General features: G+C 58.9%; 3 protein-coding genes across 8 annotated transcripts in view; all 3 read left to right on the top strand.

Annotated features, from left to right (window-relative positions):
- OSBP2 (oxysterol binding protein 2) overlaps positions 1-5350 on the top strand; it is a 100725-nt gene extending 95375 nt beyond the window's left edge. For all 6 annotated transcript variants that reach the window (XM_032127680.1, XM_032127679.1, XM_032127678.1 and 3 more), the window contains 4 exons: positions 92-187; positions 531-715; positions 1641-1861; positions 2316-5350. In XM_032127680.1, the coding sequence (XP_031983571.1) occupies positions 92-187; positions 531-715; positions 1641-1861; positions 2316-2458 (645 nt within the window). In that variant the 3' untranslated portion in view covers positions 2459-5350. The remainder of the gene's footprint in view (positions 1-91; positions 188-530; positions 716-1640; positions 1862-2315) is intronic.
- Positions 5351-6689: 1339 nt separating this feature from the next.
- On the top strand, positions 6690-8689 carry LOC116453172. Its single transcript, XM_032128333.1, has 2 exons — positions 6690-6853; positions 7539-8689. Exons 1-2 carry the CDS (start codon positions 6847-6849, stop codon positions 8687-8689), a joined length of 1158 nt encoding a protein of 385 aa, XP_031984224.1. The 5' UTR covers positions 6690-6846.
- A 1342-nt stretch (positions 8690-10031) lies between these two features.
- On the top strand, positions 10032-13398 carry LOC116453171. Its single transcript, XM_032128332.1, has 3 exons — positions 10032-10080; positions 10363-10808; positions 11354-13398. Exons 1-3 carry the CDS (start codon positions 10032-10034, stop codon positions 11603-11605), a joined length of 747 nt encoding a protein of 248 aa, XP_031984223.1. The 3' UTR covers positions 11606-13398.
- Positions 13399-18764: the final 5366 nt, after the last annotated feature.

The following is an 18764-nucleotide window of genomic DNA, read 5'->3' as shown; positions in this document are numbered from 1 at the left end:
GGTGCTGCTGTGCCCGGTGGTGGTTTGTGCCTGCACTCCAACTAACGCCTCCTCTGTCTCTCCCTGCTGTGGTTCTGTGTCTTTTATCCAGTCTGGTGAAATAGAGATTGTTAACCATAAGTCCAAAGATAAATGCCAGCTGAAATTTACCCCCTACAGCTACTTCTCCAGGGATGTCCCCCGCAAGGTGAGTATCCAGCGATGACCCTGCTCCTTCAGGGGTCAGACCTGGCTCTTCCAGGCTCCCAGTTCCGCTGGGATGAGCCCCAGCACGGGGCCCAGGGACTGCTCAGGCACCTCCAACGTGGGTCAGCAGGGAGGGCTGGGTGGCACCTCCGTGTCCCGTGGTTTGGCTCTGATGTGCCGGAGCTGCAGCTCTGAGACCTGGGAGGGGTTTGGTGGGTTGGACACCCTGCTGCAAGGCCAGGGATGTCCCAGGAGATACAGCACCACATCCAGCTGGGTATCTGGAGGGGAAGCTGTCCCTCTGGGCATTCCCAAATGCCACCAGAGCCGTGTCCCCCTGCCAGGTGACGGGGGTGGTGAGCGACGCCGATGGCAAAGCCCACTACGTCATGTCTGGCACGTGGGATGAGAAGATGGAGTGCTCCAAGATCGTCCACAGCAGCCACGGCAGCACCAGCACCGAGGGCAAGCAGAAAACTGTCTACCAGACACTGTCCCCAAAGGTCCTGTGGAGGAAGTACCCGCTGCCGTGAGTTCCCTGGGGTGGGATGGAACAGGATTGGGATGGGGATGGGATTGCCGAGGGCCCTGCAGGATGGGGGGGCTCATGTGGAACTTGTGGGGCAGAGTGGCTTTTTCTGAGGTGGGAGAACGGGTCCCTGGAAGGGGAGGGTTTTGGGGACTCTTATGGGCGGGTTTGGGGCACCTGTGGGGGCTGGTTGGGTTTTTGGGGCAGTGGGCTCTGGCAGGGAGGGCTGTTGGCTGCTTTGCCTTGCTGGTCATTGTGTCCCTGGCCATCATGTCCCACCGGTCACTTTGTCCCTCTGGAGGCCAGTCCTCCCTTGGCCGTGGTGACCACAGCAAGGCTGGGCTCAAATTGGTCTCTGAGCCCTGGGAGCACCAAGAGACAGTCCCTGCTTTGGGGATTTTCTCTTGGGATGGGGACTCCACCACTGCCCTGAGCAGCCTGTTCCAACACCTGCCCACCCTTTCCAGGAAGGAATTTTCCCTAATATCCAATCTAAAACTGCTGTGGTGCGACTTGAGGCCGTTCCCTCTGCTCCTGTCCCTGTTCCCTGCGAGCAGAGCCCGACCCCCCCGGCTGCCCCCTCCTGTCAGGGACTTGTGCAGAGCCACAAGGTCCCCCCTGAGCCTCCTTTGCTCCAGGCTGAGCCCCTTTCCAGCTCCCTCAGCCGCTCCTGGGGCTCCAGCCCCTTCCCAGCTCCGTTCCCTTCCCTGGACACGCTCCAGCCCCTCCAGGTCTCTCTTGTCAGGAGGGTCCCAGAGCTGCCCCAGCACTGGAGGTGCCCCAGCAGTGCCAGCACAGGGGACGGGCCCTGCCCTGCCCCTGCTGCCACCCCAGGGCTGCCACAGCAGGGGTGGATCAGTGGGGCTGGGGGGCTGTGCCTGAGGTATCCCCCAGCCCCCATCCTGACCAGGCTCTCTGGATTCAGGGAAAACGCCGAGAACATGTATTTCTTCTCGGAGCTGGCGCTGACGCTGAACGAGCCCGAGGAGCGCGTGGCGCCCACGGACAGCCGGCTGCGCCCCGACCAGCGGCTCATGGAGAGCGGCCGCTGGGACGAGGCCAACGTGGAGAAGCAGAGGCTGGAGGAGAAGCAGAGAGCCGTGCGCCGGCGCAGGGAGGCTGAGGCCGTGGAGGCCCTGGAGGAAGGTGAGGTGCTCTGGGATGGGTTGGGATGGTTCAGGATGGTTCGGGATGCAGGGACTGCGCTGCCCGTGCTGCGGGATGAGCGTGGAGGACAGACCCTGCAAGGGGAGGGCGGCTCTGGGGGGCTCTTGTGGGTGGGTTTGGGGCACCTGTGGGGGCTGGGTGGGTTTTTGGGGCAGTGGGCTCTGGCAGGGAGGGCTGTTGGCCGCTTTGCCTTGCTGGTCATCATGTCCCTGGCCATCATGTCCCACCGGTCACTTTGTCCCTCTGGAGGCCAGTCCTCCCTTGGCCGTTGTGACCACACCAGGCTTGGGCTCAAATCACCCCCCAGGGCTGGGCTCAAATCAGCCCCCAAGTTCTGGGAGCACCAAGAGACAGTCCTGGCCCTTGGGGCAGCCGTGGGAGCTGTGGGATTGCAGGTGGAGAAGCCCCCCTGACCCCCGTTCTGCCCGGCCAGGGAAGGACTACGAGGGGTACATCCCGCTGTGGTTCGAGCGCAAGGTGGACGCTGTCACCGGGGAGCTGATCTGTGTCTACAAGGGCGGCTACTGGGAGGCCAAGGACAGGCAGGACTGGAGCGTGTGCCCCGACATCTTCTGAGCCCCCCAGTGCTCTGGGGCCACCCCTGGGACACCGGCACAGCCCGAGGGACAGCGAGGACACGCCAGCAGCGTCCCGCCGGGCCGACACAGAGTCAATACATGCAGAGATCCAAACAGGGATTCCAAACCTATTTTTTTACGCACTAATAAATCGCATCTGGTTTTTTTTGGGGGGGGGGGGGTTTGTTTTTTTTCTTGTTTTGTTTTGTTTTGGTTTTTGGGTTTTTTGGGTTTTTTTTTTTATTTTTTTTTAATGATGGCTTTTCCAGCGACTAATTAGGAACGAGGACACGTGGAGCTGGGTTGGGTTGAGGATGTTCATTGCTGTCAGGAGTTGCTGCCTATATCCTCCAGCGCCTCGGCTCCGGCGGCTGAGACGTCAACTTCCAAAGATGCCCGGGGTGTGGGAATGCCGTGCTTGTGTGAGCTCTTCTCTTTGCCATTTTCTTTGGGGTTTGCTTTTTTTTTTTTTGGGACCCTATTTCTGTGTGGACTTCATGGAATTATTTTTTTAAAAAACACAAATCCTGCTCCTGGTTCAGGCTTCCTTCAAAGACGGACACGAACAACTCTGCTTGGAAAACTGTCCCCAGGGGCCGCGGCGCTTGATCCCAGAGGCTCTTGGTGGTTCCACAGTGCCCACTCATCCCAGTAACACCAAGTAGGATATTTCAGCTGGTGACTTTGGGGTTTTTGACCCTGTTTTCGTTTTTTTCAAGAGCGTTGGAGCCGCTTCCCCGCAGTTGGATGTGTTCAGGCAAAGGTTGGGCCTGTCTTTATCATGTGGGAGTGGTTTGAGTGAGGTTTTGCTTTGGTTTTCCTGCAACCACATCCAAAGGGGGAGATGGCCTCAGCGAGGCTGGGAATGCTGGGCAGAGGCAGGGAGGAGTTTGTATCCCAGTGGCTCTCCCGACTCCACGTCCCTGCTCCATCTCCCTGCACACGAGGGCTGGATCTCGATGCCGGCTTTTCCATGGGTGTCTCCCTGCTGAGCTGTGCCTGATGCCGGCTGGGAGAGGAGGGGAGAGATGCCGTGGTGCCGCTGGGATGGAGCCTTGGTCCTGCATCTCCCTGCCCAGTGTCTTCCCCCTTCAGCCAGACAGGCCTGGCACAGTCCCTGGCATGGGGAGTCTGGAGGGTCCCTGCACCCCAGTGCCCATTCCCAGCTCCCATCCCTCTCCTGGCTCCCATTCCTCTCCTCCCTCATCCTGGGCTCTCCCTGGAGCAGCTCCAGTTTGTCAGGGCAGGGAACCTCCCATCCCCCTCTCCCCTCCTGGGTGCCATCACCCTGCCTGGCCCGGGATGCACCAGCAGAAGTGGAGCGAGCACTGTCGGTGATGGGCAAGGACCGGAGCACCGAGGGGAAGCAGGAGGTGGCAGCATCCCAAAGATGGGATCTGCTGGGCCAGGGAGTAGCAGGGACACCTGGAGACCTGCACTGGCCCTGCTGCATCCCATTTTTGCTGTCTCCTTCTCCGGCTCTCCATCAAACCACACTGACCCTGCCTCTGGGGCTGTCACACCCACGTGGAAGTTAATTAGCAATAACGAACCTTGAGGCAACGGTAACTGGAATATCCAGGCTGCACACGGGACACTTATGCAATCAGGTTCCTCATCCATCAGTTTCCTTCTGATCAGCTTCCAGCACTTCCATCCCTGTGACCCCACAGTGTACAGTCCCCATGGCGTCACCGTGGTGCGGGGCAGCCCCTGCTGCTCTCAGTGCACCCTTTAATCTTATTTATTTGCTTCTAATTTATACATATATATATATAAATATATATAAAATTATTTTGCTTAAATTTCTATGGTACACAATAGATGAAAAATGATGAAGACAGAAGGGTCTGTCTGAGTTTTTTGCAGCACGAGTACGATTCCCCTTGGCTCGTCCCCGAGCTCAGGTGATGGTGACGGAATGATTCCCATTGCAGGGAAGCAACGTTTTGCTCCAAAGCTTGTTCCTGTGGCATGGAAAAGGTGTTCCAGAGACATTCCCATCTGGAAATGATGTGTTTGGGGTTTGAGGAGCGGCACTAGGGATTCCTGGGAGTGGGATGCTCCAAGCTGCTTCCCAGTGTGCCGAGTGTTGCAGCAGCTGCTCCAGAGTGTTCGCTCCTTCCTGGAGCTTTGCCCTGGCTCGGGAAGGCTGATCTTAAATGATCCAACCTGGGATTCAGCCTGTGGAGAGCTGCCCGTGTCCCGCCCCAGGTGTCCTGCCTGGGAGAGGGAGGATGCTCCACCCTGATCCCTGATGCCGCTGCCTGGGGTTGTGGCAGCACCGAAGTGTCCCGGGGATTTTCCCCACGCGAGGCCCGATGGGGTCTGTAAAACGGGCTGAAATGGAGCTCTTCAGGATGCCTTACTTTCCTTTCTGCTGTGTTAATGCAAGTGTCACCCGGGAGCAGGAGCGGGGAGAAGCTCTGGCACAGGCTGTTCCCAAGCTGGATGGGGGTGTTCCCGGGCGGAGGAGAGCAGGGAGCGGGATGTTGCTCCCAAAGTGCTGGCACCGAGGGTCCTGCTGGGCTCTGGGGCCCTGAGGGGTCCCCTCTGCTGTGCCCCCATTGCCACATCCGTCTGGGAATCGCCGTCACAGACCCTGCACAGCTCCACGGAGCGCGGGGGAGCACGAGGAGCACCCCCAACCCAGAAATCCCCCGAATTTTAGGCTAATGAAAAAAAATCGCTCCATCTTCCAGAGATCATCTTCTAAGCAGCACTTAACCAGAGCACCATCTCCTGGTCCTTCTGTTCCTCCTCGAGGATTTTAATGTCATTCCACTGTAAATGCTGTTGAATGTATTTTCTTTTTGAACAATAATATATTGTGAGTGATCCCTCTTCTCCTACACGGAAATAAAACTTGGATTCGGGAGTTTTAAAAGCCGCGGTGCTGAGGCGGTCGCTGGCTCCCCGGGGCTGCAGGTGGGGGGTTCTGGAGGAGCTCTGGGTGTGAGCGGGGACACGGACAAGGGGTGGGGGACGGGGAGGGGTCCTGGAAGGTGGTGTGGGAAGGAGAAGATCCAGGGAATGTTGCTCAAAGGAGAAGGTTGCCCAAAGGACAGGGAGGTCCAGGGAAGTGGTGGTTCAGGGAACGAGAAGGATCTGGGGGGGAGGTTGTCAAGGGGAGGAGATGGTCTTGGGAAGGTGTTTGAGGGGCAGGAGGGGAGGTGATCCAGGGGAAGTTGTCCAAGGCAGGAGGTGCAGGGAAGCAGGAGCAGGGAAGGAGATTTATCTTAGAGCAACAGCCTGAAGGAGCACCAGGAAGGGGTTGCCCAGGGAGGGAGAGATGGGCCAGGAGAGGAGATCATCGGGACGGAGATGTCCCCGGGCAGCCTGGCCAAGGGGGAAGATGGTGGCCCAGAGGAGGAGGAACGGGGAATGAGGAGCAGCAGAGGTGGCTCAGGGGAAGCTGCCGAGGCACGGAGATTCCCTGGGGATGGTGGGGAGGAGCTGCCCCAGGGGACGCCGTGTGGGGCAGGAGCTGGCCCGGGGGAGCTGGAGGAGGGTCCGGGCAGGGGCTGCGGAGGCGGGTGGGGAATCCGGGCAGGCCGAGACTGGTCCCTGCGGGATGTTGCCAGGAGACAGGGACACACAGCCCTGCCCGGCCCGCTCCTGCCTCCTCTCTGCCGGCCCCAGGTGAGTGGGGCTGGGGTCGGGACCACGGCACCGGGACCCTCCCTGTGCGCTGGGCTCGGCGGTGGCACTGGGGACCCGCAGCTGCCGGGTGCAGCTCCAGTGCCGATGTCCTGGCTCTAAGGGAAAACACCCCCGTGCCCCATCACCCGCTGGCACCGCAGCTCCGGAGGCGGCTGGGCCGGGCCGGGCCGGGCCGGGCTGGGCTGGGTCGGTCTCAGCACCTTCACTCAGCCTGGACCAGCACACCTGGGCCAGCACACCTTTGCTCCGGCACGGACTCGTCCCATCCCCTCCAGCTCGCAGAGGTTTGGGAGCCCAGGGTGGTGCCCGCCCTGCCTGGCCCCACTGGAGAACCCCCCTGGGGATTTCTGACCCACCCCAAGGGCTTTGGGACCTTCAGCGCTTCTTTCCTCCTCTCTGCACCTCTGCATCCCAGGGTTTTCAGGATCCTGGAGCTGGACCCTGCTGATGCCGGCAGATCCGGGTGAGGGGTATGGGAAGGGGGGGGTTCCTTTGCGGGGCTGGGCTGTGGGGGTGCAGATGCAGCACCAGCACCGGGGTGCTCCTGCCTTGTCCCCCCCGGTGAACACAGCTGGCAGTGCCCCATTCCCTGCCCCATTCCCTGCCCTGTTCCCTGCCCCATTCCCTGCTCTGCTCCCTGCAGCGCCCAGGGGTGGCTGTGCTGAGCACTGGTGGCAGCAGGGACGGTGACATCCATCCCGACGGTGTCCTCGCTGGCTCGGGATGGCCGGTGAGTGGGGACGGGGCACTTTGGGGCTTTCTCAGCTCTGCTTTGCCCCCCATCCCCCTCTACCAGCTCTCCTGCAGAGCAAGGCCTGGCTGGGAATGAAGCTGGAGCAGAGGATCAGGGAGCTGGGAACGGGCTGGAGCCCCAGGGGCGGCTGAGGGAGCTGGGAAAGGGGCTCAGGCTGGAGCAAAGGAGGCTCAGGGGGGACCTTGTGGCTCTGCACAAGTCCCTGACAGGAGGGGGCAGCCGGGGGGGTCGGGCTCTGCTCGCAGGGAACAGGGACAAGGGGAAATGGCCTCAAGCTGTGCTGGGGAGGTTTAGATTGGGTATTAGGGAAAATTCCTTCCTGGAAAGAGCTGCCAGCATCCCTGCCCCATCCTGGATGCTGCCAGCTATCCCTGGCACTGCCCTCACTGCTGAGCTGTGCTGACCCTGGGAGCATCATTAAGGTCAAAACTGAGCCGGGTTTAAAATGAAAATAAAGATGATCTTGTGGCTTTTCCTACTGGAAGCAGCTGAGGATCTTGCAGGAGAGGGTGGGCTGTGCTCAGTGTCTGTGCTTTGGTGTGCTCCGAGTGCTCCCTGATGAGAACAGGAGCTGCCGGCCCCTCCAAGGTGGTTCAGATCCAGCGGGATGGGATGGCTCCTTCCCACCCGGGTGGGCTCATGACTCTGCTGTCCCCTGCAGAGCTGGCAGGACGCCGTGCCGGCTGTGCCCGGAGTGACAGCCCTGTCCCACGGGAAGAGGAGCACTCCTGGGCTCAGCTCCTGGGCTCCCAACCCAGCCCGGGGCACCGGAGCAGCTCCAGCTCCATCTGCACCGAGGACTTCGCTGCCAGCTTTTGGGAGGGAATGGTGGAGCCCCTGCTGTGCCAGGAGGAGCTTGCTGGGGACGTGCCCACGGAGGGAGCTCATCCTGGGCAGGAGGAGTCCTTGTTGCCCGCAGGGAGAAGCCCGGACGTGCGGCCACAGCTGGCGATGGAGCGGGGCAGACATTCCTGGCAGGACAGGGCTCCGTCCCGGAGGAGGAGGGAGAGCCTGGAGTCTCTGGGAGCGAGGATATCCCGCCTGAGCCACGCGGGGATGGCCTGGGGGGTCCCCGGGCCAGTCCCCTCTGGGCAGCCAGCCCTGGGCCGCAGGGACTCTCCCCATGGGGACCTGTCGGCCATGGCCTCGCCTGGGCATTCCTGGAGAACTCCAGGGATCTCTGCTGGCAGGAGCAGGGCTGGGACAAGGACAGGCTCTCCTGGCAGCAGTTTTCCCAGGGCCAGCAGTGCCATGCCCAGGGGACATCCCGCCCTGGGCATGAGGCGACAGGAGCCACCAGCTCTCCGGAGACGTGGGGGGAATGTCACCTTCGCTGTGGATGATGTGGACAGGGCAGGAGCAGGCAGCAGCAGCAAGAGTGAGTCTGGGCTGGCCGTGGGGCACTGGGAGGTGCTGGAGGAGGGTGCAGGGCTGGGACAAGCAGGGGAATGGGCACAGCAGGGCCAGGGACACGGTGGCAGGGACCAGCCCCAGTTCCTGTGGGGTTTCTGCGGGTTTGTGGGCTCCCCCCTCCCCCAAATACCGTTTTCCCCGCAGGTGCTGGCACAGCAGTGGGAGCCCCCGGGCGATGGGGGTCACCTGTGTGCCCAGGTGGGGACCAGGAAGTGGGGCTGCCCTGCAAGGTACGACCCTGGGGTGTGGGGCTTGGGGTCTGCCACGGGTACAGCCCCAGCTGGGACAGGAGGCACGGGGCGGGGCAGGGATGGATGCAGGGATGCTCCTGGCTCTGCGTCCTGCTGGGATGTGGAGAGCAGCGGGATGTGGCCAGGACATGCACTGGAAAAGGGATAAATGGGTTTGTGACCCCACACCTGGATGCCAGGGGGTGGCGGGGCTGCCGGTGCCACTGCACTGGTCCCTGCAGAGGAGCCAGGAGGGGACAAGAGAGCCGGGATCTGGTGCCAAGCCTCGGACCCAAGGGGACAGAGCCAGGTATGGGGGCCCCGGGGACGGGTCTGGCACTGAGGCTGGAGCAGAGGGTGGCACTGGAAGCCCAAGAGGGAATGGGCACCCCGTGGGCAGAGCTGGGCCGTGGTGTGACCGGGGATGTGGTGACAGTGTCCCTGGCACAGGGCTGGCCTGGCACTGCTGGGACACACCTGGGACACCCATCACCGGTGCCACACGGACCTGCAGAGGATGGTGAGGTGACCTCGAGACGGCCCAAGCAGGGCCAAGCTGGCCTGGCACTGCAGCAGGTGGCAGGGACAGGCCGGGGGGGCTGTGCTGGCACGGCCACGGCTCTGCTGCTCCTGGGTGTGATGGGAGAGCCAGAGCCGGCTGCTGGGAGAGGCAAAGATGTGGGAATGGGAAACGAGGGGGATTTTCCAGTCTTGGCAGGGACAGGGAGCCTGTGTGGGCCGGGAGAGGCTGGACAAGGAGAAAAGGAAAACAGCGACTCCTCAAGAAGAGAAACTGGAGCTGCTGGAGGTCAGCGCTCTCCCGGTTTTCCAGAGGGGCCAAAATCACAGCGGAGGGGCCGTGGGAAGGAGCAGGCACATCCCACCCCTGTCAGCAGCTCAGCCCCTTTTCCAGGCACGCACATCCCATGGGAAACGTTCTGTGCTGCCCAAATTCCCAAGAGCCAAACTGGATTTATCCACAGGGAGTTTTTATTGAGGGACTGAGGCTTTTAGGAGAAGAATTTCTTGGGAAAACCACCCTTGTGGCTGTAGGCAGACTGGGGTGACTGGTCAGAAGGTCCCTGGAGAGCCCCAGCAGAGGCAGGGAGAGCTGGAATTTTGGGAAGGGCAGGGAAGCAGGCAGGGCTTGATGCTGGGGTGAGAATTCCTGGGCACTCACCCACCAAACCCCAGCTCTTTTCCAATGGGCATCAAAGCTGGGGTGGTGCCACCCCAGCCAGGAGGGAGCTGGGTGTCCTGCCTGGACACCGCCCTTGGGAAGAGCCTTCCAGGCCCTGGAGGGTGGCCCTGGGCAGCCCCAGGGGTGACGCGGCTCTGGTTCTCCTGCAGAGGCTGCGGGAGCTGGAGCGGGGCAGCCGCGCCCTCCTGGAGCAGAGGCTGCGGGTGCTGCACCGGCTCCACGGGCTGCTCCAGAGGGACAAGGTGGAGACCCTTCGGCAGCTCCAGGAGGCCCTGGAGCAGGTCAGGGAAGGGAGAGGGGAACGGGGGGGATGCGAGGCAGCCGCCAGGACACAGCCGAGCACCGAGCCGGGGGAGTGGGTCTGCAGGGAGGGGGCTCAGCCGGGGGGGCACAGCAGCCCAGATGTGCCGCTCCTCTGAGGCCGCCCAGAGGTTTTGACCCCCCCTCCAGGAGAGGGGCTGGTGGGGACAGTGGTGTCGGGGGCACGCACTGTGTTCGGGGTGGCTCGGGGGACAGAGGAGGTGCCCCCCGGTGTCTCCGTGCTTGTTCTGCTCCTGCCAAACCTCTGCTCAGCCCTGGGGGCTCCAGAATTCCCCTGGAAGCTCTGCCCTGGCTCCCAAGCTTTCCTAGGAGCGGCTGAGCGGGCTCTGGGGCCTCTGGTGCTGCTCTGATCCTCTCCCTGCTCCTCCAGGATCGCGCTGCCGGGAGCGTCCGCCGGGAGCATCTCCCGAGCCGCCCACGGGAGCCGGCGGGGCCGGGGCGGGCTGGGGGCTCCCCGGCCGTGGGGACCCCCCCGGCGGCCCCGTGGGGACACGGCCGCCGCCCCAGCAGTGCCGTGGGACCGGGCTCTTCGCCGGCAGCCCTCGGGTGGGTCCCAGCGCTCGGGGTTCGGCGGGAGCTGCCCCAGGGGGACTCGGGGGTCCGGCCCGTGCTGCCCCTCCTCCCTCCCGGCTCCTGCAGCCCATCCCTGCTCTCCCCCAGCCGCGCTCTCCACGTCCTGCGGGGGCTCCGGCAGCAGCTCCAGCGGCGCCTCGGGCAGTGGCAGAGCGTGGAGGGAGCCCTGGGAGCCGCGGCACAGAGGAAGGAGGTGATTTGGGCATCGAGGGGAAGGTCTGGGAAGGACTTGGAGTCCATGACAGCATCAGCCCTTGGAGGGTCCCACGCTCCTCATCCTCGGAGCCTCCACTTTGGAGCGCAGGGTAGGCGATGCCAGCCCCTCTCCAGCCCCTGTGTGGGGTCCCGGGGAGCGGGGCCAGCCGCGTTTCTGTCCCCGGGCAGGAGGGCGAGCAGAGGCAGCAGCCAGAGGAGGCTCCAGCTCCAGGAGCCCCGAGGGAGCCCCTGACCCAGGTGAACGCCCCAAGTTCTGCTCCGAGGCTGGGCTGGGGTTCAGGTGGCCGGGTCTCGGGGGGGTGGGAGTCTCAGAGAGCCTCGGGGACCCCCAGATCACCTCCAGAGGCTCCGTGTCCAGCACTGTCCGGTGAAATGTCCATCAGATTGTGGATGTGTGTCCAGCCACCTGGAGCTGCCCCCTGTGTCCATGGCTGATCTCCAAGCCAAGAGGAGCCAGGGATGTGTGGGCAGGATCCTCCTGGAGCTTCCAAAGCCAGGCTGACCTTTCCCTCCCTCGTGCAGAGACAGAGGGAACATCCCCATCCCGCCTCCTCCCTGTCCCCGAGCTCCAGTCCTGAGGTCCAACAGCACGGCCGGGGCTCCCCGGGGCTCCTGCACCACGTCCAGCACCACTTCCAGGAGCTGCAGCTGGAGAAGACACAGAACACAGGGAACCCGACTGTCCTGGGGGGACAACTGGGCACCAGGGGCAGAGAGGAGGGCCAGGCACAGCCCGGGGTGGGAACTCCCCCTCTGCCACAGCCCCGGTGCTGATCCGAGGAAAGGAAAAGGGGCAGAGCTCCAGCACGGAGCACAATTCCTGGTGGGAACAGCCCTGCAGGGGTTGTGACCTCAGGGAGGTCCCACCACCGTCAGCCACAGTGGCACCAGGGCTGTTTGCTGATCCTGACGGGATCAGGCGGGATGGAATCGCAGGAACCCTCTCCAGAGCTGCCTGGATCTGGCACAGGGTCCCACATCCCACCCTGCAGCCCCTCCTCTGTTCAGTCTCCCATCTCCCACTCCGGGATAGAGCCAGGGGCAGCTTGGAGGTGACATTTCCTTTTCTGCTCCACCACGAGGACACGGGTTGGGAATTCAGGGAAAATTCCAACTTGAAAAGGTGGTTAAACACTGGCACAGGCTGCCCAGGGCAGTGGTGGAATCACCATCCCTGGAAGTGTCCAAAAAATGGGTCCATGTAGCACTTTGGGATGGGATTCAGTGGGATTCAGTCAAAGGTTGGACTTGATGGTCTTGGAGGACTTCTCCAACCTTAGTGATTCCATGATTCTGAGTTTTCTCCCCGGGAACTGAGGTCCCAGTCACAGAATTCCAATGAACACAACAAAGCTCCTGCAAACTCCTCCTAAAAAAGCACCACGATGTTGTAACGGATCCCGGAGCTGCCAAGTGCCCTTGGACAAGCGGGATCTGTCCAGGGAGCCAGGCTGGGATCGCTGACCCTGGGACAGGAATTGTTCCGTTTGGATGCTTTAGTTCAATTTGGAAAAGGAGGAAGCCGTTCCTCAGTCTCTGCACTTCTCCTTGGGAAATGCTGGTTTTAATTTGCAGGAGAACATCCAAGGAAAGCTTCTCCTCGTGAAAAGGGGAAAATGGGAGTCTCTGGCAGGATTTTATCGCTGTGCCTCGTTCCAGGGGGAGGGAGGGGATGAGGGTTGAAATATCCGTGTGCTTGCTTTCCAATGAAAATTAAAGTGATTATGTTCTTCTGCAGTGTGGGATCAGGGAAAATCAGGGATCCCTCAGGATGCTCAGCCTGGCTGAAGTTCAGGATTTCTGATTTTCCTTTTAAGCTTCACAACCAGAGCAGTGCCATGAACACATTTCTATGCAGGGCTTTTAATTAAACCCCGGATGTTTGCAAGGCTCCGGGAACGTCTCTGCCAACCTCAGGGTTCCTGCACACGTGGGTGACACCAAGGGACACCAAACTGATCCTTCAGCAGAGGATTGGTGGAGAAATGGCTCCCAAATCCTGGCATGGTCACAGCCAGGACTTCATCCCGAGGGATTTTCCGCCTTGTCCGGGTCTCTGTTGTTCCCTCGTGATGTCACAGAACCAGGGAATGCTGGGGGCACCTCTGGGCTGGTGGGGCAGGGACCCAGAGCTGGGGTGCAGGGTCCCAGATAGTGCAGGGACCCAATTTTGGAGTGCAGGGATCCAGTACAGGATCCCAGATAGTGCTGGGAGCCAGTGTTGGGGTGCAGCATCCCAATGGTGGGCGCAGGGATGCAGTTTTGGGGTGCAGAGTCCCCTTGTTGGGCTGTAGGGTCCCAGTGTTGGGGTACAGGGTTCCAGGGCTGGGGTGCAGGGTCCCGGATAGGGATGGGTGTCCAATTTTGGGGTGCAGGGACCCAATTTTGGGGTGCAGGGTCCCAGTGCTGGTGCCTGGGTGCAGGTCCCGGATCCTTTGGAGTCTTCCCACTGCCACAAGAACTGGAAATTATTCCCCAGGGAAAAAAACCCAACGGAAATGATGCGATTTAATGGAGGTCTTTTGTTGGGTTTGATTCGGGAGTGGGATGTGTCCTTCCCAACGGGAAGTGAGCCGGGAATGCTCTTGGGATGGAGTTTTACAGCCCTGTGGTGCCATTGGGATTTTGGAATCAATCGAGCACTTTCCTGGGAGGAACCTCTGAAGGAGCTGCGAGGCAGCACATGGAGCCAGACTTCAAAAAACATCCATGAATTCACCTTCTCCTCCCCGTTTTTCACCTTTTTTCCCATCCTGGGGTGCAGTTGGAATGTGCTCAGCAGGGACACCTGCAGCTGCTGCTTTGCTCTGGAGCCATCCAGAGGATCCCGGGCATTGCTTTGCTCCCTGGCCAAGGGAAGTGTTGCTGCTGCTGTTGAAGGGTCTGGAGTGCAGCACTTCTGTCCCCAAACCAGCTGGGAATTCCTCATCCTCTGCTCTGGAGCCAGGCTGGGAGAGCTGGGGGTGCTCACCTGGAGAGGAGAAGGCTCCAGGGAGAGCTCAGAGCCCCTTCCAGGGCCTAAAGGGGCTCCAGGAGAGCTGGAGAGGGACTGGGGACAAGGCATGGAGGGACAGGACACAGGGAATGGCTTCCCAGTGCCAGAGGGCAGGGCTGGATGGGAGATTGGGAAGGAATTGTTCCCTGGGAGGGTGGGCAGGGGCTGGGATGGAATTCCCAGAGCAGCTGTGGCTGCCCCTGGATCCCTGGCAGTGCCCAAGGCCAGGCTGGACACTAGGACTTGGAGCAGCCTCCTCAGCCTCTGTTGGGGAAGATGAAACAGGAAAGCCTTATAAATATGATTGCCTGACAAAAGATTTTGGGAATATGAAAACTACAGGCGACATCGAAATGAAAGCCACCTTTGAATTACCAAGTCTTAGTTACTGAACAACTGGAAAACAATGGTATGGCCGACTGAAGGTAATCCCCTCTTGATTGAACAATACCCTCTGCTTGCAGGCAGGTCCAAGGGTCAGAGCAGACCCTACTAGCTCAGCAGAAGGGGTCCAAAGAGTAGTTTTTAGAAGTTAAGATGTAACACTCTATGGTAATATAAGAACTCTTATAGGCTGTATGTAAATGCCATAGGATTTGTATATTGTATTAGATTGGTTAGTGACAATTAGAATATTCAGTACAGAAGATGATTTATTGTATTGTAACCAGGACTTCACCATTCCATTCTATTCTCTTGCTCTCTTACTCTTCAGACTCTCTTGCTCTTACTCTTACTACTTCTTCTTCACTCTCCTTGCTCTTACACTCTCTCTCTCTCTCTCTTACCCGCTTACTCTCTTGCTCTCTTGGGCCTGCTCCAAGCTGAGTCTGGCAGCTCTGAGCAGTGCCCCTGTACCCACGCCCTTTGCAATAAACCGCATGTGATCCAAGATCTGCCTATAGAGATCTCTCGTCTCCGACCATCCCGTCCGTCAGTAACCTTCAAGCCTCAAATGAACACGTACCTTCCTAATTCCCACTTTTCCTGGGCAATCCTGGTTAACCACCTCGATGCCTTTGATGGTGATGATGAGCTCCAGCCAAGCCACAGCGAAGGGGCTGGGTTTAGGGAGGGACATTCACCCCCTGCTGGTTAATTCCTATTATTCCGAGGTGATATCAGCCTGCAAAAGATGTTTTTGTTCTCCTGGTTAATTTTGAGTCTCCAGTGCTTAACTAAAGGTGCATTTGCTGTCTTCTTCCTCATTGCAGGAATTCCTGCAGGATGCTGCTCCAGCAGAGCGGGTTTTCCCCATTTTAAGACATTTTGGAACTAAACCCCTCCGGAAGCCACAAGCAGCAGGGAGTATTTTACTCCCAGGGGATGGCTCTGCTTGGAAGGGGATTTTGGTGGTCCCACAGCAAAAATTCCCACCCAGCCTGGAGAATTCCACTCTTCCCACTCCTCAGGCTGCCGGGATCATTGCCACTGCTCCATCAGGTGTGTGTTTTGTTGATAAAGCACGATCCCATCATTTCCGTGGAATGGCTGGGATCGCTGTTCAGTCCTCGACCATTACTGCTCATTAAGCAGGGCCAATTAATTCTCTTAATTTCGGCGTAATTCAATTTAGTAGATGCATTTTGGACTCACACCGAACAACTCCCGCTGTTATGTGTGGCCCTGGCAGCCAACTGTTGGGGTTTTCCTCTCATTCCCATTCTCCGTGGATGCTCCCACGTGCCCGTGGTGAGAAATTCCCACCTTTCCTGGGAAAACTGGAGTAACAAGGGTTGATAAGGAGGAAATTTGTCATTGGCGGATCCTGGAAGTGTCCAGGGTTGGATGGGGCTTGGAGCAACCTGGGGTGAGTGGAAGGTGTCCCTGCAGGGGTGGAATGGGATGGGATTTAGGGCCTCCCCTCAGGAATGTTCTTTCATCCCTGCTGGAAAGAGAATAAGAGGGAAAAAAAACAAAGGAAAACCACCCACCCAAGCAGGAGCAGAGAAAACCTTTTTCTGCTTGGGTGATGTGAGAAACTGGATGGCAAATGGAATGGAAAAAGGAAATAAAAACCAGAAGGAAACCACTGAAATCACACGGAAAAAGAGATGGAAAAGGATGGGAAAGAAATGGGGAAAAGGAGAAGCGATATTTGCTGGGGGATAAATGATAAGGAAGGAGATAAAACTTCTGCTGTCCTGCTGGGATTAGGGATTTTCACAGCCAGGCAGCAGCAGAGCAGGGAAATTGCCCCACTTCCCGATCCCAGAAGGAAGGAATAGGGGGAAAATCCCCTCACTTTGCCACCAGGAAAAAGTAAAGCGAAAAAAAGGTAAAATCTGGTGAAAAAAATGTTTCCCCACTTTACTGAAAAAAGAGAGAAAGTCTGAAGAAAGTGAGGGGGAAAAAATTGAAAAATCAATTAAGAAAATAGTGGAAATAAGAAAAAAATGGGAGCTGAAGAGGAAAATTTCCTTTACAGCAACCCCACAACCCCAAAATTACTGAGTGAATTTTTCACCTGCAAACCTGGGGTCAACTGCATCCCACAAAATATAACAGCAGTTGGGATGTGGCCCGGGAAAAGAAGCCCTTGTCACACCCCAAGCCTGGAATACGCTGGGTGTCAGGGTATCCCTGCCCCTCGCCTGTGGTAAAAACAACTCCTGAAAATCATTTACACTCTTCCAACAAAGTTGCTGAAGGAATAAAATATTGGAATATTGAGCTTTGAGGCTTTTCATCGATGGCAACCATTGCTCTCCTTCTCTGGAGCCCCTAAAATCTTTCATGGCCCCCAAACGTTCTGTTCGGCAGCTTTTCGCGTGTGGGACCAGGAAGCAGGGCTGGGATTGAGCAGGGCTGGGAGAAATCTGGGAACTGGCAGTGGAAGAGCCCAGGTGGAGTGAGGGGCTGAGAGAGTGGGAGGTGCTGGGAGCCGACAAACGGAGCAGTCTGGGATGTCCTGCTGCCTTTCCCTTCCCAAAGCAGGGCCCTACACAGGGCTTTTAATGGGCTGAGCCACCTCTATCTCCCTTCCATGGAAAGGGATTCAGGATTCTGTAGGACCCTGAGCTATTTTGTGGTGATGGAACTTCCACCTGTGCCTCAGTTTCCACATCCCAAGCCCCCGAGCTGGTTTGCACTGGGAATGTTGGTGCATGGGACTGGTCCCACACAGGAATGATCAGAGGGGAAAGAGTTTAATTCTGCTCAAGGAGTGATTTTTTCTTTTCTAAGTTATTTATTCCTATTTCTTCCTTATTTTCTTGCTCCTCCTTCTCACCTGGAGAAGAGAAGGCTCCAGGGAGAGCTCAGAGTCCCTTCCAGGGCCCAAAGGGGCTCCAGGAGAGCTGGAGAGGGACTGGGGACAAGGGCTGGAGGGACAGGACCCAGGGAATGGCTTCCCAGTGCCAGAGGGCAGGGCTGGATGGGATATTGGGAAGGAATTGTTCCCTGGGAGGGTGGGCAGGCCCTGGCACAGGGTGCCCAGAGCAGCTGTGGTTGCCCCTGGATCCCTGGCAGTGCCCAAGGCCAGGCTGGACATTGGGGTTTGGAGCAGCCTGGGACAGTGGGAGGTGTCCCTGCCATGGCAGGGGTGGCACTGGATGGGCTTTGGCCCAACCCATTCCACGAGTCCATGAAATCCTGGAGAATTCCTGATGCTTCCCGGACAAAAGTCAGCAAATTGTAGCATCTGCCAAAACTTTTCAAAATGTGGGATACTCACAGAAGGCAGAGCCATCGGGAATTGCAGCCTGAGCACCTTTGGGGGTGTTTGGGAGAATTTGGGGGTGTTTAGGGAGGGCTCCCACCCTAAGGCTCAGGGCAGCACCCTCTGTGTGCTGCTGCTTTGTAGGAGCTGCCAGAAAAAAAATGGTTCATAACTGCATTTATTTTTTTTTGGGAATCCAATTCCCTGCAGGGGCTGCATCCAATGGGTGCTAGAATTACGCAGAGCTCCCGTTTTAAGTAGAACCCTGGAAAATCTGGCAATTAGGGAAGGAGTCAGAACAGCTCTGCAGTCCCTGAATGCTGCACTGGAGCTGCAGCCGCAGCCTCAGAGCCCCAAACAAGCCCCAGACAGGCAGCAAATTCCCAGAACAGCATCCTGTGGCTTTTTCCTTCCCATGGCCACACACACGGGATCCATCCTGCCTAAAATTAGTGGGATAAAAGCAAGTCTGAGGCTAAAAGCAAGGCTGGGATTAAAACGGGCGTTTATTCTCCTCACAATTTGTCGAGCGGTGGCACCTCGTGGGAGGCGCTGCGCCCATCCCAAGGGCTACGTGGGAGCTTTTCCTTTTGGATCGTTCCTATTCGGGATGAACCCCGGGGCGGGGAGCGGGGAGCAGCCCCGAGGCAGCTCGGCAGAGATGCCGTGTCCCACTAGATGGCAACTTTGCTCTGCGCAACGCGCTCGGGAAACCGCAAATGTACCAAAAAATCCAGCAGCTCCCGCTTCCCTGGAGACTTGGAGGGGTTTCCTCCTGCCAGAGCAGCGGGATACAGATGCGCAAGGCACAGTGACACCTCTGGATGCAGCTGGGTAGCTTTGGATGGACACAGCTGGGTGTGCGGGGAGGGATGGAGCGTTCCCTGCTGGGAGAACGGAGCGTCCACATCGACAGGGAGCTGTGCCCGAAGTGTCCCAGCCTCCCTTCCCTCGGGAAAGCCGCTTTTCCCAAACACTGCCCTTTGGGTTTCTGTCAGCCTGAGCCAGGGGGTCTCTGCAAGGGCGTGGAGTGGAGAAATGGCACATCCCGGGGTTCAGATCCATGGGATCCTTCCCACACTCCATGTCTGAGGCTGAGATCTTGGATCAAACACCCTAAAGCCAATGCTTAGGCCTGGGCTTGTCGTAGAATCATGGAATAGCCTGAGTTGGAAGGACCCACAGGGACCATCCAGCCCAGCTCCCGGCCCTGCCCAGACACCCCAACAACCCCAGCCTGGGCATCCCTGGCAGCGCTGTCCAAACGCTCCTGGAGC

The sequence above is a fragment of the Corvus moneduloides genome, chromosome 18, assembly GCF_009650955.1.
Source record: "Corvus moneduloides isolate bCorMon1 chromosome 18, bCorMon1.pri, whole genome shotgun sequence".
Classification (NCBI taxonomy): domain Eukaryota; kingdom Metazoa; phylum Chordata; class Aves; order Passeriformes; family Corvidae; genus Corvus; species Corvus moneduloides.
Note: the sequence above shows the minus strand (reverse complement) of the source record. Positions and strands in the feature narration are given on the sequence as shown.